Genomic DNA, 21815 nt, shown 5'->3' on the forward strand with positions numbered 1-21815 from the left:
AAGCCGGAAAAGACTAGCCGGAAAGAGTAAAGCTAGTCGGCGGCGGCTGACGTAAGCACCGGCGCGCCGACTGCTTACGTCACCCCGACGCCATCGCCGTTGCGCGCGCTGACGTAAGCAACACCCCCCTTCTCCGCGCCGGCGGCAGCCGGCCAATCGCAGCGCGCGCCGGCGCTTATCGTGCGCGCTTAGCTAAGCAGCGCCGTCGCTGGCTTATCGCCCCGCAGCCCTCTCACTCGCCGGAGGGGGTTACTGCTGCTGCTGCTGCTGCTGCAGCGGGGCTCGAGCGATAGCGAGATAGCAGGTTTAGCAGGTTTCTGCCCGGTCCGGTAGAGATAGGCTGGGCGGTTCAGGGTTCTGCTGCGCAGCGTACTAGTGCTCTGTTTGTCCGTGGTGGTTGTGCGTGGACTGGGGTGGAGAGCACACAAGACAACACACAGAGCACCAGAAGCAGGCCGGACACGTCTGCTGCCCCGACCGCCGTGTTGTATGCTTCCCCCGGCCGCCACAGCATGATCTCGCATTCCGGCGCTGTACTGACAGCAGGAAACAGCAGTGGGTCGTCCAGCTCGCCGAAGTCGACTGCGGCCGCCAACAACAGCACGAACGCCGCCGCCAAGCCGCTGACACCGGCTGCGGCCCTGCTGGACGCCGCAGCGGCAGACAACCCGCCGTCCTACAAGTCCAGCACAGACGGCACGGTGCCGTCGTCGTCGCCGCCGTCCGCCCTCACAAACAGCTCCAGGCGCTTCTCCTTCAACAAACGGCCCATCTTCAAAAACGGAAAGCTGCAGCGCAAGTCGTCGCAGATCTCCATCATCCACAACTACCCACCGCAGCGCTGCGACTCCGTCAACCACGACACAGACCACTCCAAGTTCTACCTCAAGTACAAGGGCATCATGAAGGACAAGGACGAGCTCCCCGACAACGCCATCAACGACTTGAGCTTCGAGTACAACTACGACGACAAGATCAGGGCCCCGCGCATGTCTGCCGCCTCCCTCATCTCCTCCAGAGACACCAACCACACCCTCCCGACCCATGTGCAGCAGCAGCAGCAGCAACGACATCTCACCAACAAAATGGCTCGCCAGACTTCTGCTCCCGCCCTCCTCAAGCGCTCCTCAAACACCTCGTCCAACCACACCCTCGACAGCTTGGCCGAGGAAACTAGCAACGCCAAAGAGGCGCTCCCCTCGTACAAACCCGCCGCGTACGACCTCACAAAGCAGCTCCGAAGGTTCTCCATTTCCAACGATGACCTGAAGTCAAACGAGCCTTCAACGGCAGCCACAGCAACAACAACAGCAACGGCAAGCGGGAACATTTTCAACGACAGCACGGGAAACTACACCTACAAAATACAGCCCAGAAAAAAGTCCGTAGTCTCGAACTCCTCCTCCAACATCTCCCCAACGAAGGAGAAAACCATCAAACTCGATGACGACCTAAAACCCGTCAAACAGATCGACGAACCCATGAAACTGTTAGACAACTACGTTCCTCCAGTCTTGAGGCCAACCCAAAACTCAAGCATGCACCTCCCCAGAGTGGCTTCACGGAGCGACACAAAAAATTCAAGCATAGCAGATTCCCAGTCTTCAACAGCATCAAATGCTTCGTCTGCAGCAGCAAAGAAACTCAAAGATTCTTCCATCTCTACGACCCCGCCATCTGCAGGTGGTTCAACAACGGCAGCCGCCGCCCTGCTCCTTTCCAAAAATAACGGAGCCGCCTCTCAGAAAGGCACCTCTCTCGGCAAGATCCACAACCAGCTCTTGAGCCAACTAATACCTTCCACTTCCAACGTGAGCATAACAACCTCCAACTCCAACCTCGAGACTTCGTTGCATTCGCTCTCATCAGATCCAACACCTCCAACATCCTCTAACTCATCTTCGGAACCAAACGTTGTTGTGAAAAATAACAGTAAAAGCATTGAACCGTCTCATTCTCACTGGAGACCAAACTCGTCAACAAATTCTTGTGAAAACTGTCTTGACAATTTCAACGTCATCAAAAGAAAGCATCATTGCAGGCATTGCGGCAAAATTTTTTGCTCCAAGTGCCTACAGCATTACTCAAACTTGAATTTGCTTGCCCATTTTGAAAGACCAGATGACTGTCCAATACCTTCTATTCACAATCATCTCATCAGCTCGTTGGCACCCATAAAATCAACAGAGACAACAGGAACTTGCACCACAGTCAACTCAAACAACACTATCAACTCTTCTACCACTAATAATACCCATAACACCAGCCAAAGTAACTTCAAAAATTCCGGCTACTCGAAATTTTGTAAGGTTTGCCCTTCATGCTATACCCAGTGGCTCAAATTCTTAGCTTCTGATGAAGACTATGAAGGTAAAAATTCTCATATTAACGAGATGACAAATAGTAACTTAGACTCGCAAGAAGCAAGAAAGGAAAGCATAACGGGTGTTCCAACAGACTGGAATTGGAGTTCCTTCTGAAAAAGAAAAATGGGGAGAACGTTTTTGAATTTATATATTTTACATCAGAGCCTTTCTTTAAGTTTAGCATTCTCTCATTAAAGAGTTTTTCTAATTTGTAGAAGAAAAATAAACAAAAGCAAAGTAGAAAAAATCAGTTTTGTAGTTTTGTAGTTTCGTCATCGTCAAAATTGCCATCCTCAACTGACATCAGCCTCTCCTCTATTACTCTGTAGAGGCCCCTTTCCCTCAAGAAAATTGGGAGCAAAAAAATTTACACTTTAATTTTATTATTTACACATATTTACTAATCGCAGAATATAAAATTGACAACTAATATATTTACTTAAATCTATTTCATCTATTTTCTTTATCCACTATCAAGCACTAACGTTGACAACCAATTTCGCTAAATGTGTAAAGAACGTACGTAGTGAAACATCTTCAGTGTGAACAACGGTTCCAGCATCACCACCGAAGTTACCCATTTGTCCGCCACCCGAAATTTTACCATCATTTTCTGAAGGATTCAACTTGGAGTATAGGAAACGAGCTTGAGATTTACCTTCATCACAAGTAACGTATCTTGGCAATGGGAATCTATCAGCTATGAGTGCAGCTGCTTCTTCCTTGGCACCATCAATCATCTCATAAACTCCAGGATATTCGTCTCTTGGATAGTTTGCATCTCTCCATTCAGCTGCAACGTGTCCGAAGTAGATGACCGTGTAGAAAAACGCATCTAGTAAAAGAACGGAATCAGGAGTTAATGAAGCTGAGTCCAAAAGAACAGGTTCAGGTTCAGAACCATCAGCTTGGAAACGTACTAATGTTGGTTGGATCATCACTAGAGAATCTCTAACATCCACTCTAAGTAGTGTATGATGGTAGAATGCAGTCTCATCAGGTGAGCAGTTGAAGACCTGTAAAAATTGTGATCTCCTCAAATGGTAGATAAACTGTGGTAACAATGAGAACTTATGGGATAATCTAAAACTTGATGCATCATTCTTGGTGTAGTCACCAAAGGCGGAACATAACTTAACTAGTGATTTGTCAATCCATCTCAATAAGTCAGAATATTCGCCACCATTCTCAAGCTTGTGAACTACCAATCTTGCGTACAAGACAGCAGCAGCTTCTTGGTCAAAGGAACTGGTCAACTCGCCCCTGTTAGAAGTTAGTCTGTTCAATGTAGTGACTCTAGTTCTAAACGTACCATCGGTATGTCTATAGGTGGTTTGGAATTGAATGTAAACTTCAGGCACAAAAGAGTTTCTTTGTTCACTTGATCCAACCGTTTGAATATCAAAGAAAACTGCATATGTATGTTTTGGAGATATAGAGCACATCTTCCACTGATTTGTTTGACCATCTCCAACTTGGATATCTGAAACATTATCGGCATCTTTCTTCAAAGATTGACAATGACCAATAACACCGGCGACTTTCAATTTAGGAGATGTGAAAACCTCCATTTTACCATCAAAGTACGTTAATGGGTAACCTTCCTCATCCTTATTGAAGGTGGCCAAGAAAGAATTCTTGAAAATTGACGTTTGAAAGGAATCAGTGACAACCAAAACACCACCTGTTTTATTACTCAGTGGTCTCATCTCATAGATACCAACTTGATCGTAACAACCTGCAAAGATATCGACACTAAAGGTTGTAGTTGATGAATTATCGAAGAATTTGTCATTGCTATCTCTATTGATACCAATGGCCTTGGTTGACAATTTTTTGTACAGCTTGGCGGCCTCTTTGTAATGCTTTGCAGAACCTTTTTCTATATCGCTATGAGATCTCAATGGTTCCTTTAGTTCCGTGCCAACTATCTGACCAGGCCCAAAAGTGCAAGCACCAGCTGAAAACAAGGCAATTTTAGCTGCACATTGAACATATGCACCTTCTACAAGACATGAAGCAATGTTCAGAGCTGAACCAGTAACTCTCAAAGCTCTGTGTCCTGGCTTGATTGTCCATTTAGAAACATCTAACGATTGAATTATTTTGATGATTTGATCTTTCGAGTCTGGGTTTGCTAAAGGCAATAAGAATCTGTTGACTGTGTTGTTTATTGAGTTCGATTGTAGTTGTTGACTCCAAGGTCTTGAGGCGTTACCTTTTATACCCAACTGCTCCTGAACGTCCAGTGATTTCAACTCTTTCTTACCGGAAAAAACGTATTTCTTTGAACAGTTCGTGAAGCTCAGCTCATGAACATTAACAACAGAGTCAAACGTAATCAAACCGAAGAAGCATCCAGGTGGATGCAGATCTAACGAACTGATCAAAGTCTCTTTCAAGCTTTTCAAATCATCAGCATCTTGACACAAGTCAATAACATAAATGAACGTTGGTGGAGGTGGAGGTTGGGATCTATTCAAAATGTACTCCATCGAAGAAGCCTGTGGAACCAGTTCAATTGGAACATTTTCAGCAGAGATGTTTTGATATTGAGGAGGCAATTGATTCCTATTCATGCAGATTGGACAGTTCCATACCCTATTGTTCATATCTATCTGTGAAAATACATTCAAGATCGATCTACACTTTCTACAAACCTGTGGGTCGTAGTTGGCAACTGGAAGATCATCTCTGGCAAGAAGTGGGGTATACAAACAACCAACTGGTGATGCCATGTTCTCAGACTCTTGACGAGTTACTGGAAATGTGTTCCAATTGAAACGCACCCCATCAATGTCCTCTATCTCATATATATCTGCCATTGAAAGTCAAAGCTCACTTTTCAAAGTGGTACACCTGATGTTGTTGAGGTCAGTGTTTAGCTTCAAACCAACACAAATCACGGTTTCTACAGGCCTCTTCATCCTGAGAGACATTGCTTTGTTATTTCTTCCAACATACTTTCTCACTTTCCGAATCGTGGCAAAAACGAGAAAAACAAAACTTCGCTTGATCCGGCCAAAATTCGTCGATCGTCGTCCCAGCCTTTTTTCCAGCTTTTGCCATTTTTTTCGCAGATCGCCATCAAATCTATATTAAATACAGGGAGGTAAACACACCTTATAGATGAATGTAGGTAAGAGCAAAAAAAAGAAAAGAAAAGAAAAGAAAAGAATCGAAAAAGAAAAAAAGGAGAAGTACTGAATGATTTGCAAAGATAATCATGAGTAGAGATTATAAGAATAATTGTGGTAGTAAATTGATTAGAAAAGAAGCAAATCACTGAACTTCACCAGAAACCGTTCAGGAAAGTATTGGCTTCTGAGTTGATAGCCGCTCGTTTGATAGCCAGCTCCCGTTCTCTCTCCTTTTGTTTCTGCTTTTCGCACGTAGCTTGATGTAGCAGTTTCCCCACGTCACCACCATCAACCACTACTCCAGACTCACTGCATTTGGCTTTCGACTTCAACTCGTCACATAAGTTATCGATATCCAGATCCGTGAACCTTGGATGCGTAGTTATTCTCTCCCAAATTTGTGAACATTGCATGAGATTCTGATTGGTGTCTGGGACCTCTTCATTTTCGTCAGTCACTAAATCGGTGACAGCTTCCCGGTTATTAACACCAGACGCATTCCCGCTTTTGTTATCACCTTGCTTGTGATCAAGCTCACTCAATTGATTATTAAAGTTGAGATCATCATACGGTAATTTCAATAAATCATCAAAAACGTCATCATTGTCAAAATCAACGTCGGCGTCAAAATCTGGCGTAAGATTGTCGTTGAACAAAGATGAGTTGGCATCAAGTTGAAAAGCTTCAGGATGACTTTGGATTAAAGTGTTCGTGTCATGGCTTACTTTCTTTCCATCGTCAAATAAGAAGTCCATTTCGTTATTCTTGTTGCTATCCAAAAAGGCATACGAATCTAGGCCTTTACCGATATTCCAGATAGAGTTGTTGTTGCCTTTGATATCCTCATTACCATTGGCATTAATCTCATCTTTGCCTATCTCAGCAAGGATATCCTGATCACCATTAACACTCCCATCAAAGAGAGAACTCGTAAATGGACTCTTGGTGTTATTAGATCTAGAGCTCGAATCAACAGAAGGAGTTGTCATGGTGGACGCAGACTGGTAAGCAATATTGCTGCTACTACCACTAGTATTATTGCCGTTACTAGTCATGCTCATAGTGCTGCCATATTTCTGATTGTTGCCGACTATTGTACCGGGGCTGGTAGAAGAAGAATACGCCTTCTTGTCCTTTGGAAATGGACACGATTTCGAACCACAAACTTCACCCAGTTCCTTGCAAAAAATCTGTTCATCATAATGGTCTTTGAAAGACTTGTTATTTAGTTTGTTGGACAAGTTCAAATTGTAGTCCGTAGTTGGGTTCCTAGACGCAGTATCAGGTAAAGGTTTCGTAAAATTGTATCCTTCTTCAGCAAAAGATACCGGAGTTGCTGACGAAACACTAGAGTTCGACGAGGTGTTGTTGGTACTCTTCTCATCTGAGGAAGAGTCTCTTCGTACCGACGAACTATCCTCCCTTTCAAGCTCCTCTGGGTATGTTTCACTCCTCATGCCAGTGCCTTGAATATGACCCGTAGTGCCATTTCTGCCCAGTTGACCCATGAGCTGCTTCACCTGAATACGTAACAACTCCGACTCATTAGCTATTTGCATCTTCTCCTGTTCAAGAGCACGCACCTTATCCTCTAGTTCCAACATTCGTTTCTCCTTACGCTCCCTGAACGCCCTCTGTGCAGCTCTGTTCTGTGCAGTCCTCTTGTTCTTTGGCTCACTTGTCAGGGGTTTACGGCCTGGTTTGGTGTGTGGCTTCTCTACCGCCGCATGATCTTGTGTCTTTGTATTAGCCATTGCTGCTGGTACTCGTGTTCAGTGTGAATCCAAACAAAAGAGTGCCTTTGTTGATGGAACGGGATTACTAGGTAACAAAGAAATACAGGAGAAGAAAAAGGGAAAACAAAGGCCACCCCTCTGCTACTTCCGATAAGAACCAGGCAGGCCTTGGTTTCCGGGGTCACAAATGATTACTAATGTATCTCTGAAGGAGAGAAAAAAAAAGAGAAAAGCAGAAGAAGCAAGCGCCACGACAATTTAACTGTCGCGGGCACCGCTACTACTCCGAGAACGCAGAACTGTTACAATACATTACTACATTTACATCACACAAGATAAACAGAATAAACCTGAATGTGGGGGTCATCTAGTCAGAAAACTGCTGTCTCCTCTTCTTGCCACCATACCAAACAGCCATTGTTTCCACTGTTGAATGAAAGTTTTGCCGCCACTGCTCGAGGATCTTGCCAGATTCATTCCAAACTGCCTTTGCAGATAGATCTCCACCACTTTCTTGAATAGGCTGAAGAAGAGCACAGCAATAACGGACACAACGAATTTGGGCGCTAGCGAGTCGATAGATATGCTCATATGCATCTTATCTCTTAGGTACTTCACTAATGCCACCATCTTCCAATAAACCCATCTCAATATGTCATCTGTGTCCTTCGAATTCCCACTGTGTCGGCTCTCTGGAGTTCTGCTGAGTTCTGCAAGCGTGTACCCATCGACGAGGATACTTCTATTTGTCAAATCGTAGGATCTTAATTTGTAGTTCTGCAGCTCAGACTGAACTGAAACCGTAGTGGAACCGGATATTGATCGATGGCCCGCATCGTGAATAGAAGGAGTTGTGTTGTGCTTTAAGTTAGACAGCTCAGTCGAGATCTTCAATAGCGTATTATTAATTTCACCTTGCCATCTGATGAAATCTAGTGTATTAATAGTTCCACCAATACGATGATCACCATTGTTTTCATTTTTGCCAACACTCTTGTTGACGTTCGTGTTGACATTGTTGACATTGTTGACATTGCTGAGACTGTTGCCGCCATTTGCGACGGTGTTACCGCTGGGTCCACTCACAGTATATCCGGGTACAAAAGGGGAGGCCACATTCAATGGAGGACTCGTCATTGGATTAGAGGGGCCACTAAAACTATTCTGTCGGGATTTACTAAACGATTGATTTCTGGAAGGTGGCCTAATCATATTGGAGTTGATGCCTGATGATGCAATCCTGTACAAAGAAGCAGCAGGAGAACGTGATCGTGGAGTGTTGATTGGCGCTTGTGTCAAACGAGTAGGAACGGACGACGAAGTAGGCGGTTGAATGGACGGAGGATTATACTCCTTGTTGATATTTTGGTTCAAAGTTATGCTCAAGTTCAAATTCTCTAATCGGTTCCAGGAATCTTGAAGATTGGTCTTCAAGATACCGATTTCAGGATATGTTGTTATAGAGTAGCCATTTTCTAGTATACTCAACAAGTATTTAATATACTTTTCACGGGCTTGAGATTTGGAAAGCCCTTTGAACTTAAGCCATGCATTGTGCTTCTTCAGTTCTGTAGGATTGTTCAAAGCATTCGGGTCTGCATAAACGTTTCCAACAGAGGAGACGTCCCCTCGGGTGGCTTGGTTGTATAGTCCATAAAGGTTCAACCTATCAGTGATCGTCGGACGAGGTAATCCTGTTGTTTTTGATAGGTCGGTCAACGACTTGATGGTAGCAACAGCTTGAACAAAAACCTTGTCGGTATTAATATCCATGCTCGTAGTGCTCATAGAGGTGTGGATGTGGAGAACAACTGGTTTCTTGTCGAAAAGAACAACAAGCAGGAGCAGGAACCGATCGCCAATGTATAGATCATGCTCTCACGTTCAGAAGTGTAAACAAACACAGGTTGCAGAGAGAAAAAAAAAGAGACAGACTCATAAGGGAAAACAAGTCTGATTGTTAGAATTACGTAACAATTAGTCACGTGACATCAAGAGGGGAGTTTGAAGAATGGATAAGATCCCATTCAATTACTTTCGCAGGTCAGAACGACATCTTTTACATTTAAAAGATTACTGAAGGCTAAAGGGTAAGCTACAATGTTACGAGATTACAAGACTACAGGATTTCAAAGTGTATGCCAGTGAAATGGACCATCAGATTCATGGAGTAATCGACAGAGGTTTTGACAGAGGCCGCCAGATCCAAAGATCTCCTGACCGAAGCCAGAGTACTGTCTGTCACTAACAGTCGATGCCAAATTCTATCGTGCTGTACGAATACAACAAGGAATAAGACGGTGAGTAATTGACAAGTTTATCTCGTTTGCATTAAAAATTGATGCCAAGTATGGTGTGGAACTTGGAAACAGAGTGTTGGCAAACTGGTGGTAACTGATTTTCTTTTTCTGAAAAAGAAAAAAAGCTGCACTAGGGTTGAGGAAAAAGTGTTGTATTTATGAGTTTTGTACATAGAAAAAGCAAAGTTGTCTTTTATAATTATTATAATTAACTTAGTTTTCTGGCACTGTAGGAAAAAAGAGGGAGTGAAATTGAGGTTGGGGAAAATGTTAGTAATGGGATCAGAGGGGATAGAATGAATAAAATGCTCTTTGAAAAGCATCAAGTAAAAGTGATAATAGTGATAATACATACCGTCAATTGCACCAGCATCGATAGCTTCAATGATAGCGTGTGGTGGCTTACCGTCAACTCTACAGCCGACAGATTGAGCAGTACCCAAAATTTCCTTGGTAACAGAAGCTAAGTTCTTACCGAAGGACTTTTCTCTCATGGTTCTAGCAATTTCAAAGATTTCGTCAAGTGGAACGTTACCAGAGTGCTTGACGTTCTTCTCCTTCTTTCTGTCTCTTGGAGCTTCCTTCAAAGCAGTGATGACCAAAGATGAAGCAGAAGGAACAACGGAACAGGTAGCTTGTCTGTTTTGAATCTTCAATTGGACAGTAACCTTAATACCCTTGAAGTCCTTGGTAGCCTTAGCAATGTCTTCACCGACCTTCTTTGGAGATAAACCAAGAGGACCGATCTTTGGAGCCAAAGCAGATGAAGCACCGACTTCACCACCAACGGCTCTTAAGTAAAGGTACTTAACCTCATTAGGATCAAACTTTGGAGGCATGTTGTATTAATATGTTTTAGTAGGTATGCTTGGAGAAGAGCTGAAAAGAGTCTTTTTTTCCCTAAAGCTAAGTACAGTAGGGTCTCTTCTTCATCAAAGTAAAGTTTTTCAACATATACCACAGACGGCCAGACCCTCGCAGAGCGTAAGTGAGAGCGAGGGAAAGAGCGTAACAGTGAGAGAGAAGGTCGCACACTCTCGCGCAGTGTAGCATTTTTTTCCCTTCTCCTTTTGCTCTTTTCACAGTCACAAAAACGCTCGCCATCACGTGCATGTAGAGAGGGTTTGCAGGGTTTGGACTAGTAAAGGTGCTACAACATGTCCTCTACAGTTCGGAGGATGAAAGTGAACAAGATATATATGAGTGAACAACACGTCAAAAGTTGAATTCATAAAATTGGTAAGTCTCAACAACTTTCTTAGCGGATGCAACAGGTGCCACCGTCCAATTATGAATGAACTTTCTCATTTGTAACGCATAACGATCTTTCATTCCTTTCATTCCTTGATTTTCAATTTCTTGAATCTGTTGTATTCTATTTTGCAAGACCCATCTATCTAATATACAAAAAACTCTAATTTTTCTTGTTTCTGCTGTTGAATCATTTTGTCGTGATGAGATTCAATTCTTTTTGCTTAGTTTCACTCCCGGGAAACAACTGTACCTTCCCAGTCGCACAATGTTGACCACGTAATCCTTAGTTACAGTATCCTTGCCTTTTAATTTGACAAACTCTAATAGTTCTGTAGTATCTAGCTTGGATTTGGCCAACTCCTCTAGCAATTTGTCAAATTTTAATGCCTTAACATCTTTCAATTCTTCAAACCACCTCATTTTCCCAACCAATGCATTGCACAAATTGGCCGATTTAGTGAATTCATTCACCAGTCCGTTCATTTCTTGCTTCAGAATAGGCACAAAGGTGCTAACATCTGAGATCAGAGTTACACTCTGATGTAATCTATCCTGGAATTCCTTGAAGTTAAGCATTTCTGGATCTGTGATATTATGGAATTGCTTCCATTGTAGTTTGTAAAGCAGTTCAGGATTAATCATTGGAGTCTGAATAAGATTAGGGGGTAAGGTATTGAAACCTAGAAATGATAACATCTCGAACTGTTTAGCTTTCAGAATTGACAATTGGTAAATCAAGTTATTCTCGTTTTTAAGAAAACTCAAGTAAAGTACACTGTCGTTGTTTTTGTTTGTATTTGCCATAAGAATCAAGTCGCTGATTTGTTGGTTGAGTTGAGAGGAGATCAAAATCAACTGATAGTAGACGGACACATACTCTCTAACGTCTTTAAACAAGCTCAACTCAATGCTCTTCAAAATAACCTCAGAAATAGCTTTCAATTTGAAATAAATGATGATGAAGGTCAACGGATAAACTTTTTCGTTTGCTTTATAGAAGTTCAAGTTTATGAAATAATCTTCAAGAGAACCAGTCTCAGATTGTCTCATATTCCAATATTTCAGCTCCTTGCATTTGAATTGTCGTTGTCTCGATGGATTCAAAGTAGGTAACATGACAGACTCTTTCCAAAATAACGAAATTGCATCCAGGTAGTAGTCCACTTGCTCCAAAACCGCCACATTCTTATTCCTCTTATTAGAACTCATTTCTTTGTCGATTTTTGAATTTTTTAACGCAAAATCCTTCATGTAAGTCCAGAAAAGATCTTTGAATGTCAAATTCTTGATGTTGAAAATCGGATTAGAATCAGGGGTTTGATTACTGTTAATCAACGAGTAAAATACAATTCTGGCAATGATATGCAGACCATTTATCTCATTCGAGTCTGTGTTGTTCCTTTTGCTTTCCAGGTGTTTTAACCATTCGACAAATTCTATGATGTTTTTGGATTTCAATATATTCATGACGTCAATCAGGTCATTAAAAAGCTGGGTCAAATTCAATGTACAGTCATTCCAGGATGATTGAAGTATTTGTAGTTCTTTTGGTGGGGATTGATTATCAAAATCTATCTGTGCATTGGAATTGAAAGATCCAACTGGTGGTTGAATCGAATCCATATCGAGCAGGTCAATCCCATCGAGTTTTTCGACAATCTTTTCCATTTGAACCAGCTTGTTGTTAAACTTGACTAGAAAATCTTTATGGGACTGATTGACATTGAACAATGGTATCTCCCATTGGAACATTGAATCCAAACTCGATAGTGTCTGCAGTATTTGAAAAGCATTTTTGATAAAGTCAAAATATTTTGCATCTTCTGCTGTTGATAGTTGCGATTTCAAGGAAGTCCAAGTCTTATTCGAAACTAGCGTCAGCTTAAAGATATCGTTGTTCGAAAGCTCGAAAAACCAGTTCAGGTTCATGGTGTTTGTGTTGATATCTTCATCCTCGTATATTTGCGATTTCAAGGCTAGATTGAGAATGAATTTGGCCGTTGAGATCATTAAGATGGAAAATTTGAAAACAACAGTCCTCCAACTGTCATCACGCAGTGGTATGCTTTCAAAGTTTCCACATTTTGTATAGCTTTCTAGTATTCGGGAAATATATTCTGATGAGAGCAGACTGTTTGGCACTCCGACATTTTGCCCTAGCCAGCAGGTTAAACATTTTAATTGGGCTGAAATAATCGAAGTTGCCTCCGTAAGATCTAAGTCCTTGGCAATGGAGTACTCTGCTTTTTGCAGCAAAAATGTATCCAGCCGTGTATTCAACAGTTCTAATGCGTGTGTTCCATGTAAGAGAGAGAAGTTGTTTGACTTTACTATTTTGGAATACTCTATACTGGAGGTCACTTTGAAAAATTCGTCTGTAACATCTCTCAGTTTCTGATTTGAAATTTGAAACGACTCCAACGAGGGAATTAGGTCTGCCATGTTATGGTGTGTGGGGGAAAAAACGAACCCTTCAGTGGTAAAGTTTTGTCAGCAGAACTGCAAACATGCTTGGATGGTACTGCAAGGTGCAGATGAGCAGGGGTGCACACCAGAAGAGAAGAAGGTAAGCTAACCTTAACTATGATCGCCGAGAGCTGGGGGAAAAAAAGCAGGCGGCCAGCCAACCCGCCATTTCAGCGAGGCGGGCCCATATGTAAGCTGAGCGCTGTGTTGGGCAAGGCCAGCACAGGGAATACATACAGACTTAACAAACAAACAAATGGGTGAATAAATAAATAGAGGTTATAAATATATAATATCATATAAGAGAAGTACAGAAGATCAGATATAGATATCGGAATAACGTAATAAATAATAGAACCAAAGGCATTTACTAACCTGTGTGCCTGAAATTCATGAGTTTAGGGATTTTATTGATCACTCTTGTTCGTTTCTGCTTTTGCAAGGGAATTTCGTAATTGGATAGTAGTATTTTTGGGGAGTGTTAGCGTGAGCGTGAGAGAAAAATCATTAGACAGATTCAGTCAAAACCTTGTTCAACTTGGTGACCTTGGCGGAAACGGACAAGTCGACACTGTTACCACCGACCTCGACAATCAAACCGCCCAAGATTTGAGGGTCGACCTCGTTGGCGATCTTTAAGGTCTTGCCGGAGCCGACGAACTTGGAGCCGGCGATGGCCTTGTGTAATCTGGAGATGGTCTTGGAGTCCAATGGCTTGGCAGAGACAACGGTGGCCTCGACGACACCGTTGTAGGCAGAGTTCAAGACGGAGAACTGCTTGGCGACGGCTGGGAAGAGCTCCAATCTGTGGTTGTCGGACAAGACTTCCAACAAGTTCTGGACAATCGGGTCGAGCTTCAAAGCGCCGTTGACGGTAGAGATGACCTGCTTTCTGGAGTTGAAGGATAACGAAGGGTTGGCCAAGATCGAGCCCAACTTAGGGTCTTCCTTGATGGCGGTGCTCAATTTTTCGACAGAGGCGTAGACCTTGTCGACAGACGAGTCCCGGACAGCAGCACTGAAAAGAGCGGTGGCGTAGGTACCGTCCAAACCGTAAAGTTGGACAGGTGGCTTGACGGCAGCAGAGGAAGCCGTGGCAAGGGATCTGATGAATTGACGGGAAGCCATTGTGCTAGGTGTGGAGAATGGGTAGTCTTGGAAGGCCAGGAGGGGTAATACACCACGGGTTAGCGTCCTACGTGTTTCCAGCTTCTTCAACTTCTCCTCTACCTTCAAGGCTCCAAACAAACGCTGTGTTGCCTCTTTCCCGCTCTCTCCCTCCCACGCCCGACCGCTTCACAGTGGGAGCTCCCTGCTTGCCAGCCTCACTACACGAACGGGGGGGAGACACTTGTCGCGGTGCACCGCTGGATTCGCTCCATTTTTTTCATTCGCTGTGCATAAGTGCCGCGGACACGGTAAGCGGGATAATGCTGCAGTGTGGCGGTGCAGTGTGGCGGGTAAAAAACCAAATTTGTGGTCGATCGACGATTTTTGAAAAACAAGAGGTGCACGGGTGGAAGGGAGAGTAGGTCCTACTTTTTTTCTCGACGCAAGAGGGAGGAGGGACGGACATGGGACAGCTGGAAAACATGAGAACCACCTGTGAAGAAATTCATCTGAAGAGTACGGTAGCTGAGCCTGTGTCAAGGAAGGAGCCAGCCACGCAGCAACGATGTTTAAGAACTATCTTAGTGGGTCGCTCCTGTTGAGAGCGTCTCCGTACGTTTCGAAGAGCGTGCAGTTCAAGCGTTTCGCCGTGACAACGTCGTCTGGCGCAGGTGTGAGCAGCGACTTGACCGAATTGGAGAAGCAGGACGTGTTGACCCGAAGACAGCTTGAATTGTCGAAGGAAAAGGTGGAGCTGAAGAAGGTGAAGCCGACGTCACCCGGTATCAGATGGTGGAGAAAGCCGATCTATCCTTATCTATGGAAGGGCAAGCCCCACAAGCCGCTCACGGTCACCAAAGTGGGCAAGTCCGGTAGAAACAATACCGGACGGGTTGTTGTGAGACACCAGGGTGGAGGTGTGCAGACGAGAATAAGAATCATGGACTACGAGAGAGTCAAGCCGGGCCCGCAGACGGTGGTGAGAATCGAGTACGATCCCAACAGAACCTCGCACATTGCGCTGATCAAACACAACGAGACCAAGGAGCTGTCCTACATAATTGCGTGCGAGGGCTTGAGACCGGGGGACGAGGTCGAGTCGTTCCGTGCGGGCATCCCAAAGAGATTCATCGAGGAGATGGGCGGTAAGATCGACCCGGCGCTTCTCTCTGTGAAGATCTCCAGAAAGGGCAACTGCTTGCCCATCTCCATGATCACCGTCGGTACCATTGTGCACAACATCGGCGAGCACGCCAAGGGCTCCGCCAAGTACTGCCGTGCAGCAGGCTCTTACGGCCGTATAGTCTCCAAGCTCCCAGAGGAAGGACGGGCCATTGTGCAGCTCCAGTCTGGCGAACAGAGGTACGTTGCGCTCGAGGCCTGCGCCACCTTGGGAATTACATCGAACTCCGCCCACCACAACGAGTCGTTGGGTAAGGCCGGGAGAAACAGACACAAGGGTATCAGACCCACCGTCAGAGGTGTGGCCATGAACACATGCGACCATCCATTGGGTGGTGGTAGAGGTAAGTCCAAGTGTAACAAGCCTTCCATGTCTCCATGGGGTGTCTTGGCTAAGGGTGGTTTCAAGACCAGAACAGGTAAGCACGTCAACAAGAACAAGTTCAAGGACAGACCTAGAGGCTCTGCCAGAAAGTAGTTTATATAATGAAATATCCTCTCTAAACCCTGTACATAATGCAAAATACATACACTAGCAATGGGACGCGACGACGCGACGCTGTCACCACCCCAGGCAGGCAAGAGCCGGAGTCAGCAGAAGTCAAATGTGTCATCCTGGGGGTGCAGCCGTTGCCCCACGGCGACTTCTCCCCTTCCCCTTTTTCACCGGTTGACTCCGGCAGTTCTTTTTCACATTCTTGACTCCGGATACCAGGATGTTAGATTATTCGATTATGCTATCTCCATCATCTTCACAGGTGTGGTTTCTGTGGTTCTCAATATAAAAGTAACGGTTCTCCAGTTTTTTGACAACCCCATATACCACAAACTGGTGTCCGGTGGCCGTATTTCTGTAGTCGATGATTCCAGTTTCTTGACTTCTGGCTAGTGTTTTGAGTCATACTAGCAACTAAACTTTATCTGAAAAAAAAAAAGTTTTTTTTTCCACGGAAAAATAACATAAAAGTCATTTTTTCCGAGAAAGTAAAACATATCTTACGGGAGCCTTTACTAAACATATATCGGTCATCTACTAGAGGACGCCCAGAAGATTAGCACACAAAACCGCCCATAATGCTCAGACTTCCTACTAGAAGGCTGAGTTTAAGCCTTTCGAGAAGTGTTGCTTCTAAACAGGTCTTGGCCGCTTCAAGAAACTTTAGCATATCCAATGCGCAACTCCAAGCCACTATCATTTCCGGAAAAGAGCTTGCTAAAAAGATCAGATCCGCTTCTTTTGATCATATTTCTGAACAAAAGTCGAAGTTTCCCGAATTTCAACCCAAGTTGTCAATCATACAGGTTGGAGAAAGACCGGACTCCTCTGTTTATGTTCGTATGAAACTGAAAGCGTCAAAAGAGTCTGGGATCGACTGCGACATTATCAAACTACCAGAAGACATTGACGAAATCTCACTGATAACACTTATTAACAAATTGAATGACGATGCGAAGGTGAACGGTATTCTAATTCAGTTGCCATTACCAAAACATCTCGATGAGGTGAAGATTACCAACGAGGTTCTTTCCATCAAAGACGTGGATGGATTTGATAGATTCAATGTTGGAGAACTTTCCAAGAGAAACGGAAAACCACACTTCCTACCATGTACTCCAAACGGTTGCATGAAACTGATCCAAGAAACTGGAGTTGACCTGAATGGTAAGAATGCAGTGGTCATCGGTCGTTCCGACATTGTTGGCACTCCTGTAGCAGCAATGCTCAGAAACGCAAACTGTACCGTTACTATCTGCCACTCTAAGACTAAGAATATACCCGAATTAGTAAAGAATGCTGACATCGTCATTGCTGCTCTGGGCAAACCAGCTTTTGTTAAGGGTGACTGGATAAAACCTGACGCAATCGTTATTGATGTTGGTATCAACTATGTTCCCGACTCAACAAAAAAGTCCGGCCAAAGATTAGTAGGCGATGTTGACTTTGAATCTGTCAAGGCGAAAGCTCAATACTTGACTCCTGTTCCAGGTGGTGTTGGCCCAATGACTGTTGCGATGCTTGTTGATAACGTCTACAAAGCTGCACTCAGTCAATTCGAAGAAGCTAACAAACCTTTGAACATCAAGCCTTTGAAGTTGGACTGCTTAGACCCTGTCCCATCTGACATTGACATTTCCAGGGCCCAAACCCCAAAGTTGATCACCGAAGTTGCTAATGAAATGAACATTGCACACAAAGATTTTGAAAATTACGGCCATTACAAGGGTAAGGTTTCCTTAGATGTTTATGAGGAGTTGAAAGATAAGCGTGAAAATGGTAACTATGTTTTGGTTGCTGGTATCACTCCAACACCATTGGGTGAAGGTAAATCTACCACCACTATGGGTTTGGTCCAAGCATTGGGTGCTCATCTGAAGATCCCATCTATTGCCAACGTCAGACAACCTTCCATGGGTCCTACTTTTGGAGTCAAAGGTGGTGCTGCAGGTGGTGGTTACGCACAAGTTATTCCAATGGATGAATTCAACTTGCATTTAACAGGTGATATTCATTCTATCAGTATTGCCAACAATTTACTTGCTGCTGCAATCGACACAAGAATGTTCCACGAATCAACTCAAAAGGATGAGACTTTTTACAAAAGATTGGTGCCAAAGAAGAAGGGCGTCAGAAAATTCACTCCTTCCATGTTGAAGAGATTACAGAAGCTTGGTATTAACAAGACTGATCCTGATTCCCTCACCCCTGAGGAAAGCAAGAAATTTGCAAAATTGAATATCAACCCTGATTCTATTACAATTAAAAGAGTTGTTGATGTGAATGACAGATTCTTGAGAGAGATCACTGTCGGCCAATCATCGACTGAAAAGGGTTTCACACGCCAAACAGGTTTTGATATCACTGTTGCATCAGAAATCATGGCCATTCTAGCTTTATCAAGAGATTTAAAAGACTTAAGAGAAAGAGTCGGTAAGATGGTTATTGGTTCCAACTTTGACGGTGAACCAATCACTACAGAGGATGTTGGATGTGCAGGTGCAATCACTGCTTTGTTGAAGGATACGATCAAACCTAATTTAATGCAAACGCTGGAAGGTACTCCAGTTTTCGTTCATGCCGGCCCATTTGCAAACATCTCGATTGGTGCTTCTTCTGTTATCGCTGATAAAGTTGCATTGAAAATAGTTGGTAAGCCAAAGAACACTGCAATTGCTGAAAATTTTGAAAAGGGTTTTGTCGTTACTGAAGCTGGTTTCGACTTCACAATGGGTGGTGAAAGATTCTACAACATAAAATGTCGTTCAAGTGGATTAAAACCAAACGTTGTTGTTTTGGTTGCTACCACTAGAGCCTTGAAATTGCATGGTGGTGCTCCCGACGTCAAGCCAGGCCAAACATTACCAGAAGCCTACGTTACTGAGAACGTCGAATTGGTAAGAAACGGTGCAAGCAGCAACTTGCGTAAACAGATTGAAAACGCAATCAGCTACGGAGCTCCTGTTGTCGTTGCAATTAACAAGTTTGCAACTGACAGTGATAAGGAAATTGAATGTATTAAAGAAGAAGCCATCAAAGCTGGAGCATTTGATGCAGTGGAATCTGACCACTGGGCCAAGGGTGGTGCAGGTGCCATTGATCTAGCCAAGTCCGTTGTACGTGCAACGAAGGAGGCACCAGTTGATGATAAAACACCACCAAATTTCTTGTACTCACTTGAAGGCTCTCTTGAAGATAGATTACGTACCATTGCAACCAAAATGTATGGTGCAAAGGACATTGAATTATCGGAATTGGCAAAGAAACAAATCGAAGACTATGAGAGACAAGGTTTTGGCAAACTACCAGTATGTATTGCCAAGACACAATATTCTCTTTCTCACGATCCAACGCTAAAGGGGGTTCCAACTGACTTTATTTTCCCAATCAGAGAAGTTAGAATCAGTGCCGGTGCAGGATACTTGTATGCGTTGGCAGCCAAAATCATGACTATTCCAGGTTTGAGCACTAACGCTGGTTTCATGAATGTCGAAGTAAACGACGAGGGCGAAATTGAAGGCTTATTTTAGATTTAAGAAATAATATTTTTTTGGTTTGACCTCAACTAAATTGATACAGCATATACTATATTCGTTTATAAATCTCAGTAAATATTAGCGACTTGCTTAGGCTGAATTGATTTTATCGGACAACTCTGCTTGCAATCTTAACTTTGAAGGAGCATCGAATTCGTCCAGCATCAATTCGATAACCCTGATTTTATCAGGAACATTGAATTTTTCATTTTTGAAAAGCTCGTCCAACTCTTCGTTAGTTGACACTTTCAAGTTCTCATATTCAACTTTGTCGGCAAACAAATTTAGGATTGCATCGTGTTTCCAAGGCTGGATATTGTTGTAAGATTCATGTGGTCCATGAATCAATTTCTCGATTGTGTAACCCTTGTTATTCAAAATAAAAATATAAGGTTTGATGTTCCATCTACAAGCATCAGAGATTGCTTGAACCGTAAGTTGTAAAGAACCATCCCCGATAAATAAAATGACTCTTCTTTCGGGATACGAGGAATTTAGTTTCTTAAAATCGTCAACTGCAAAGTTTGCACCAACAGCAGCAGGCAAAGAGAAACCGATAGAGCCCCACAAAACTTGGGAAATAGCTTTAACATGCTTTGGGAAAGTCGTTGTCAAGATACCAAAACTTGAAGTACCTGTCTCAGTAACAACGACATCACCCTCGTTCAAAAAGTAAGAAACTCTCTTCCACATGTATTCCTGGATAAGTGGGCCTTCTGGGCACGTTTTAGCTGTTTGGTATTCGTACTTGGACTTTGGTGGGCTCAATTTAGGTTGGTAACTTAAGCTTACCTTGGATAGCTTAGAAATAAGATTGTCAAGTGCTCCTTTCATTTGCAAGTCTTCGTAATTTGCTCTCTTGAATTTGCAGTAGTTTGAGTGGAATTCTACCACATTTGTTGTAGCATAAGAGTAAGAGAATGAACCAGTGTTGAAGTCTGATAATAACCCACCGATAGAGATGATACAGTCTGTGGACTCGACGATCTCCTTAACATCAGGAGCAGATAAAGCACCAATGTACATACCGTAATATTCGCTATTGTCTTCGTTGAAAGAGCCTTTACCCATTGGAGTGGTAAAAACTGGGAACTTTGTAAGTCTAGCAACTTCTTCAACTTGTTCAATGACAGCATGACGGGAAGCACAGGCATCAACCAAAATCACAGGGTTCTTAGCCTTCTCCATCAGCTGAATAACGTTTTCCACAAACTCATTTTCAGACTCTTCATTGTTTGGAGGCAAAGACAACTTAAGCTTGTACTTTGTCAAATCGGAGGCTGGTATCAATGCCTCTGAAAAGTTACTTGGGAAACCGAGATAAACCGGTCTCTTGGTGAGTATGGCTGTTTCAATCAAGTCGTTTATAACCTTTGGTGCATCGTCAAACTCAGTGATAACCTTGAGCTTGATGCTGATCTTCTGGGACATTGCGGTAAAATCATCGAACCTCGAATCACCTAACGTGTGGTGAAGTAGAAGCTTTTGCTTCTCGGCGGAGATGGAAGGCATACCGACCACGTGGATTAATGGAATGTGCTCTGCATACGCACCTGCAACGGCGTTGACAGCAGACAATTCGCCGACACCGAAGGTGGTAACCAGGCATGCAAAGCCGTTGACTCTGGAGTATCCATCAGCTTCATACCCGGCATTTAGTTCGTTAGCATTTCCAACCCACCTGATGCCTTCCACTTCCTTGACGTGGTCTAATAAAGCCAAGTTGAAATCACCTGGGACTCCGAAGATCGAGTGGACACCGGCTTCCTTGATTTTTTCAAAAAGATATCTACCCAGAGTTATTTGTTCAGGCATTGTGTTTGTTATTTTAACTGGTAAATGGTAATTGGCAGTGGACAATTTGGATGTGTATCTAGAGGGTGGCAAACTAATCTATTTCAGGGCAAGGAATGCTGCAGAAGGAAACAATCAGCAAACAAGGGAGTAGAAATAGTGCTCCAGCTACAGAAGAGAAGTACAGTCGGGAAAGGAAGAATAGTTGGCAAAACAAAAAACGCATCATCGATCATTTATCCGAACCACAGCGGGCCGTACAGTGTGCTGATGCCATGTGTATCACACCAGTTGACTGCTCGGAGCTGCCAAAAGAAGCCAGGAGATGAACAGCCTTCCGAGGGGGGACGAGAACCTTTCCTTCTCCGTGCGCGGGATAGGAAGGTGACCCGTGCGGGATGAAATAGTAGGACTGGACACTACGTGAGGCATGTC

The 21815-nt window shown here is 43.6% G+C and overlaps 10 protein-coding genes across 10 annotated transcripts; 3 read left to right on the plus strand and 7 right to left on the minus strand.

Annotated features, from left to right (window-relative positions):
- The first annotated feature begins 253 nt into the window (after positions 1 to 253).
- Positions 254 to 2549, plus strand: PICMEDRAFT_13922 (hypothetical protein). The gene has a single exon (XM_019160133.1). It carries the CDS (start codon positions 513 to 515, stop codon positions 2478 to 2480), a length of 1968 nt encoding a protein of 655 aa, XP_019019438.1. The 5' UTR covers positions 254 to 512; the 3' UTR covers positions 2481 to 2549.
- Positions 2550 to 2722: 173 nt separating this feature from the next.
- On the minus strand, positions 2723 to 5268 carry PICMEDRAFT_13923 (hypothetical protein). Its single transcript, XM_019160134.1, has one exon. The coding sequence runs from the start codon at positions 5189 to 5191 to the stop codon at positions 2840 to 2842; it is 2352 nt and encodes a 783-aa protein (XP_019019439.1). The 5' UTR covers positions 5192 to 5268; the 3' UTR covers positions 2723 to 2839.
- A 178-nt stretch (positions 5269 to 5446) lies between these two features.
- Positions 5447 to 7371, minus strand: PICMEDRAFT_13924 (hypothetical protein). Its single transcript, XM_019160135.1, has one exon. The coding sequence runs from the start codon at positions 7258 to 7260 to the stop codon at positions 5659 to 5661; it is 1602 nt and encodes a 533-aa protein (XP_019019440.1). The 5' UTR covers positions 7261 to 7371; the 3' UTR covers positions 5447 to 5658.
- Positions 7372 to 7605: 234 nt separating this feature from the next.
- PICMEDRAFT_56626 (hypothetical protein) lies at positions 7606 to 9030 on the minus strand (the record flags this gene model as incomplete). Its single annotated transcript, XM_019163190.1, has 1 exon — positions 7606 to 9030. The coding sequence occupies one exon, from the start codon at positions 9028 to 9030 to the stop codon at positions 7606 to 7608; it is 1425 nt and encodes a 474-aa protein (XP_019019441.1).
- Positions 9031 to 9392: 362 nt separating this feature from the next.
- Positions 9393 to 10873, minus strand: PICMEDRAFT_80145 (hypothetical protein). Its single transcript, XM_019164981.1, has 2 exons — positions 9898 to 10873; positions 9393 to 9769 (listed from the first exon to the last, which is right to left on the minus strand). Exons 1-2 carry the CDS (start codon positions 10379 to 10381, stop codon positions 9756 to 9758), a joined length of 498 nt encoding a protein of 165 aa, XP_019019442.1. The 5' UTR covers positions 10382 to 10873; the 3' UTR covers positions 9393 to 9755.
- Positions 10874 to 11003: 130 nt separating this feature from the next.
- Positions 11004 to 13238, minus strand: PICMEDRAFT_69977 (hypothetical protein; the record flags this gene model as incomplete). The annotated part of the gene is made up of 1 exon (XM_019163519.1): positions 11004 to 13238. The coding sequence occupies one exon, from the start codon at positions 13236 to 13238 to the stop codon at positions 11004 to 11006; it is 2235 nt and encodes a 744-aa protein (XP_019019443.1).
- Positions 13239 to 13494: 256 nt separating this feature from the next.
- PICMEDRAFT_13927 (hypothetical protein) lies at positions 13495 to 14534 on the minus strand. The gene has a single exon (XM_019160137.1). The coding sequence runs from the start codon at positions 14388 to 14390 to the stop codon at positions 13770 to 13772; it is 621 nt and encodes a 206-aa protein (XP_019019444.1). The 5' UTR covers positions 14391 to 14534; the 3' UTR covers positions 13495 to 13769.
- Positions 14535 to 14895: 361 nt separating this feature from the next.
- PICMEDRAFT_13928 (hypothetical protein) lies at positions 14896 to 16105 on the plus strand. Its single transcript, XM_019160138.1, has one exon. The coding sequence runs from the start codon at positions 14938 to 14940 to the stop codon at positions 16030 to 16032; it is 1095 nt and encodes a 364-aa protein (XP_019019445.1). The 5' UTR covers positions 14896 to 14937; the 3' UTR covers positions 16033 to 16105.
- Positions 16106 to 16628: 523 nt separating this feature from the next.
- PICMEDRAFT_69980 (hypothetical protein) lies at positions 16629 to 19580 on the plus strand (the record flags this gene model as incomplete). Its single annotated transcript, XM_019163520.1, has 1 exon — positions 16629 to 19580. The coding sequence occupies one exon, from the start codon at positions 16629 to 16631 to the stop codon at positions 19578 to 19580; it is 2952 nt and encodes a 983-aa protein (XP_019019446.1).
- A 96-nt stretch (positions 19581 to 19676) lies between these two features.
- Positions 19677 to 21401, minus strand: PICMEDRAFT_69981 (hypothetical protein; the record flags this gene model as incomplete). Its single annotated transcript, XM_019163521.1, has 1 exon — positions 19677 to 21401. One exon carries the CDS (start codon positions 21399 to 21401, stop codon positions 19677 to 19679), a length of 1725 nt encoding a protein of 574 aa, XP_019019447.1.
- Positions 21402 to 21815: the final 414 nt, after the last annotated feature.

This window comes from Pichia membranifaciens (assembly GCF_001661235.1).
Source record: "Pichia membranifaciens NRRL Y-2026 unplaced genomic scaffold PICMEscaffold_1, whole genome shotgun sequence".
Lineage (NCBI taxonomy): Eukaryota > Fungi > Ascomycota > Pichiomycetes > Pichiales > Pichiaceae > Pichia > Pichia membranifaciens.

Excerpts from the sequence above, each read along its gene's own strand:
- PICMEDRAFT_13927 (XM_019160137.1), bottom strand. The coding sequence starts at position 14,390 with ATGGCTTCCCGTCAATTCATCAGATCCCTTGCCACGGCTTCCTCTGCT.
- PICMEDRAFT_13922 (XM_019160133.1), top strand. The coding sequence starts at position 513 with ATGATCTCGCATTCCGGCGCTGTACTGACAGCAGGAAACAGCAGTGGG.
- PICMEDRAFT_13928 (XM_019160138.1), top strand. The coding sequence starts at position 14,938 with ATGTTTAAGAACTATCTTAGTGGGTCGCTCCTGTTGAGAGCGTCTCCG.
- PICMEDRAFT_80145 (XM_019164981.1), bottom strand. The coding sequence starts at position 10,381 with ATGCCTCCAAAGTTTGATCCTAATGAGGTTAAGTACCTTTACTTAAGA.
- PICMEDRAFT_13923 (XM_019160134.1), bottom strand. The coding sequence starts at position 5,191 with ATGGCAGATATATATGAGATAGAGGACATTGATGGGGTGCGTTTCAAT.
- PICMEDRAFT_13924 (XM_019160135.1), bottom strand. The coding sequence starts at position 7,260 with ATGGCTAATACAAAGACACAAGATCATGCGGCGGTAGAGAAGCCACAC.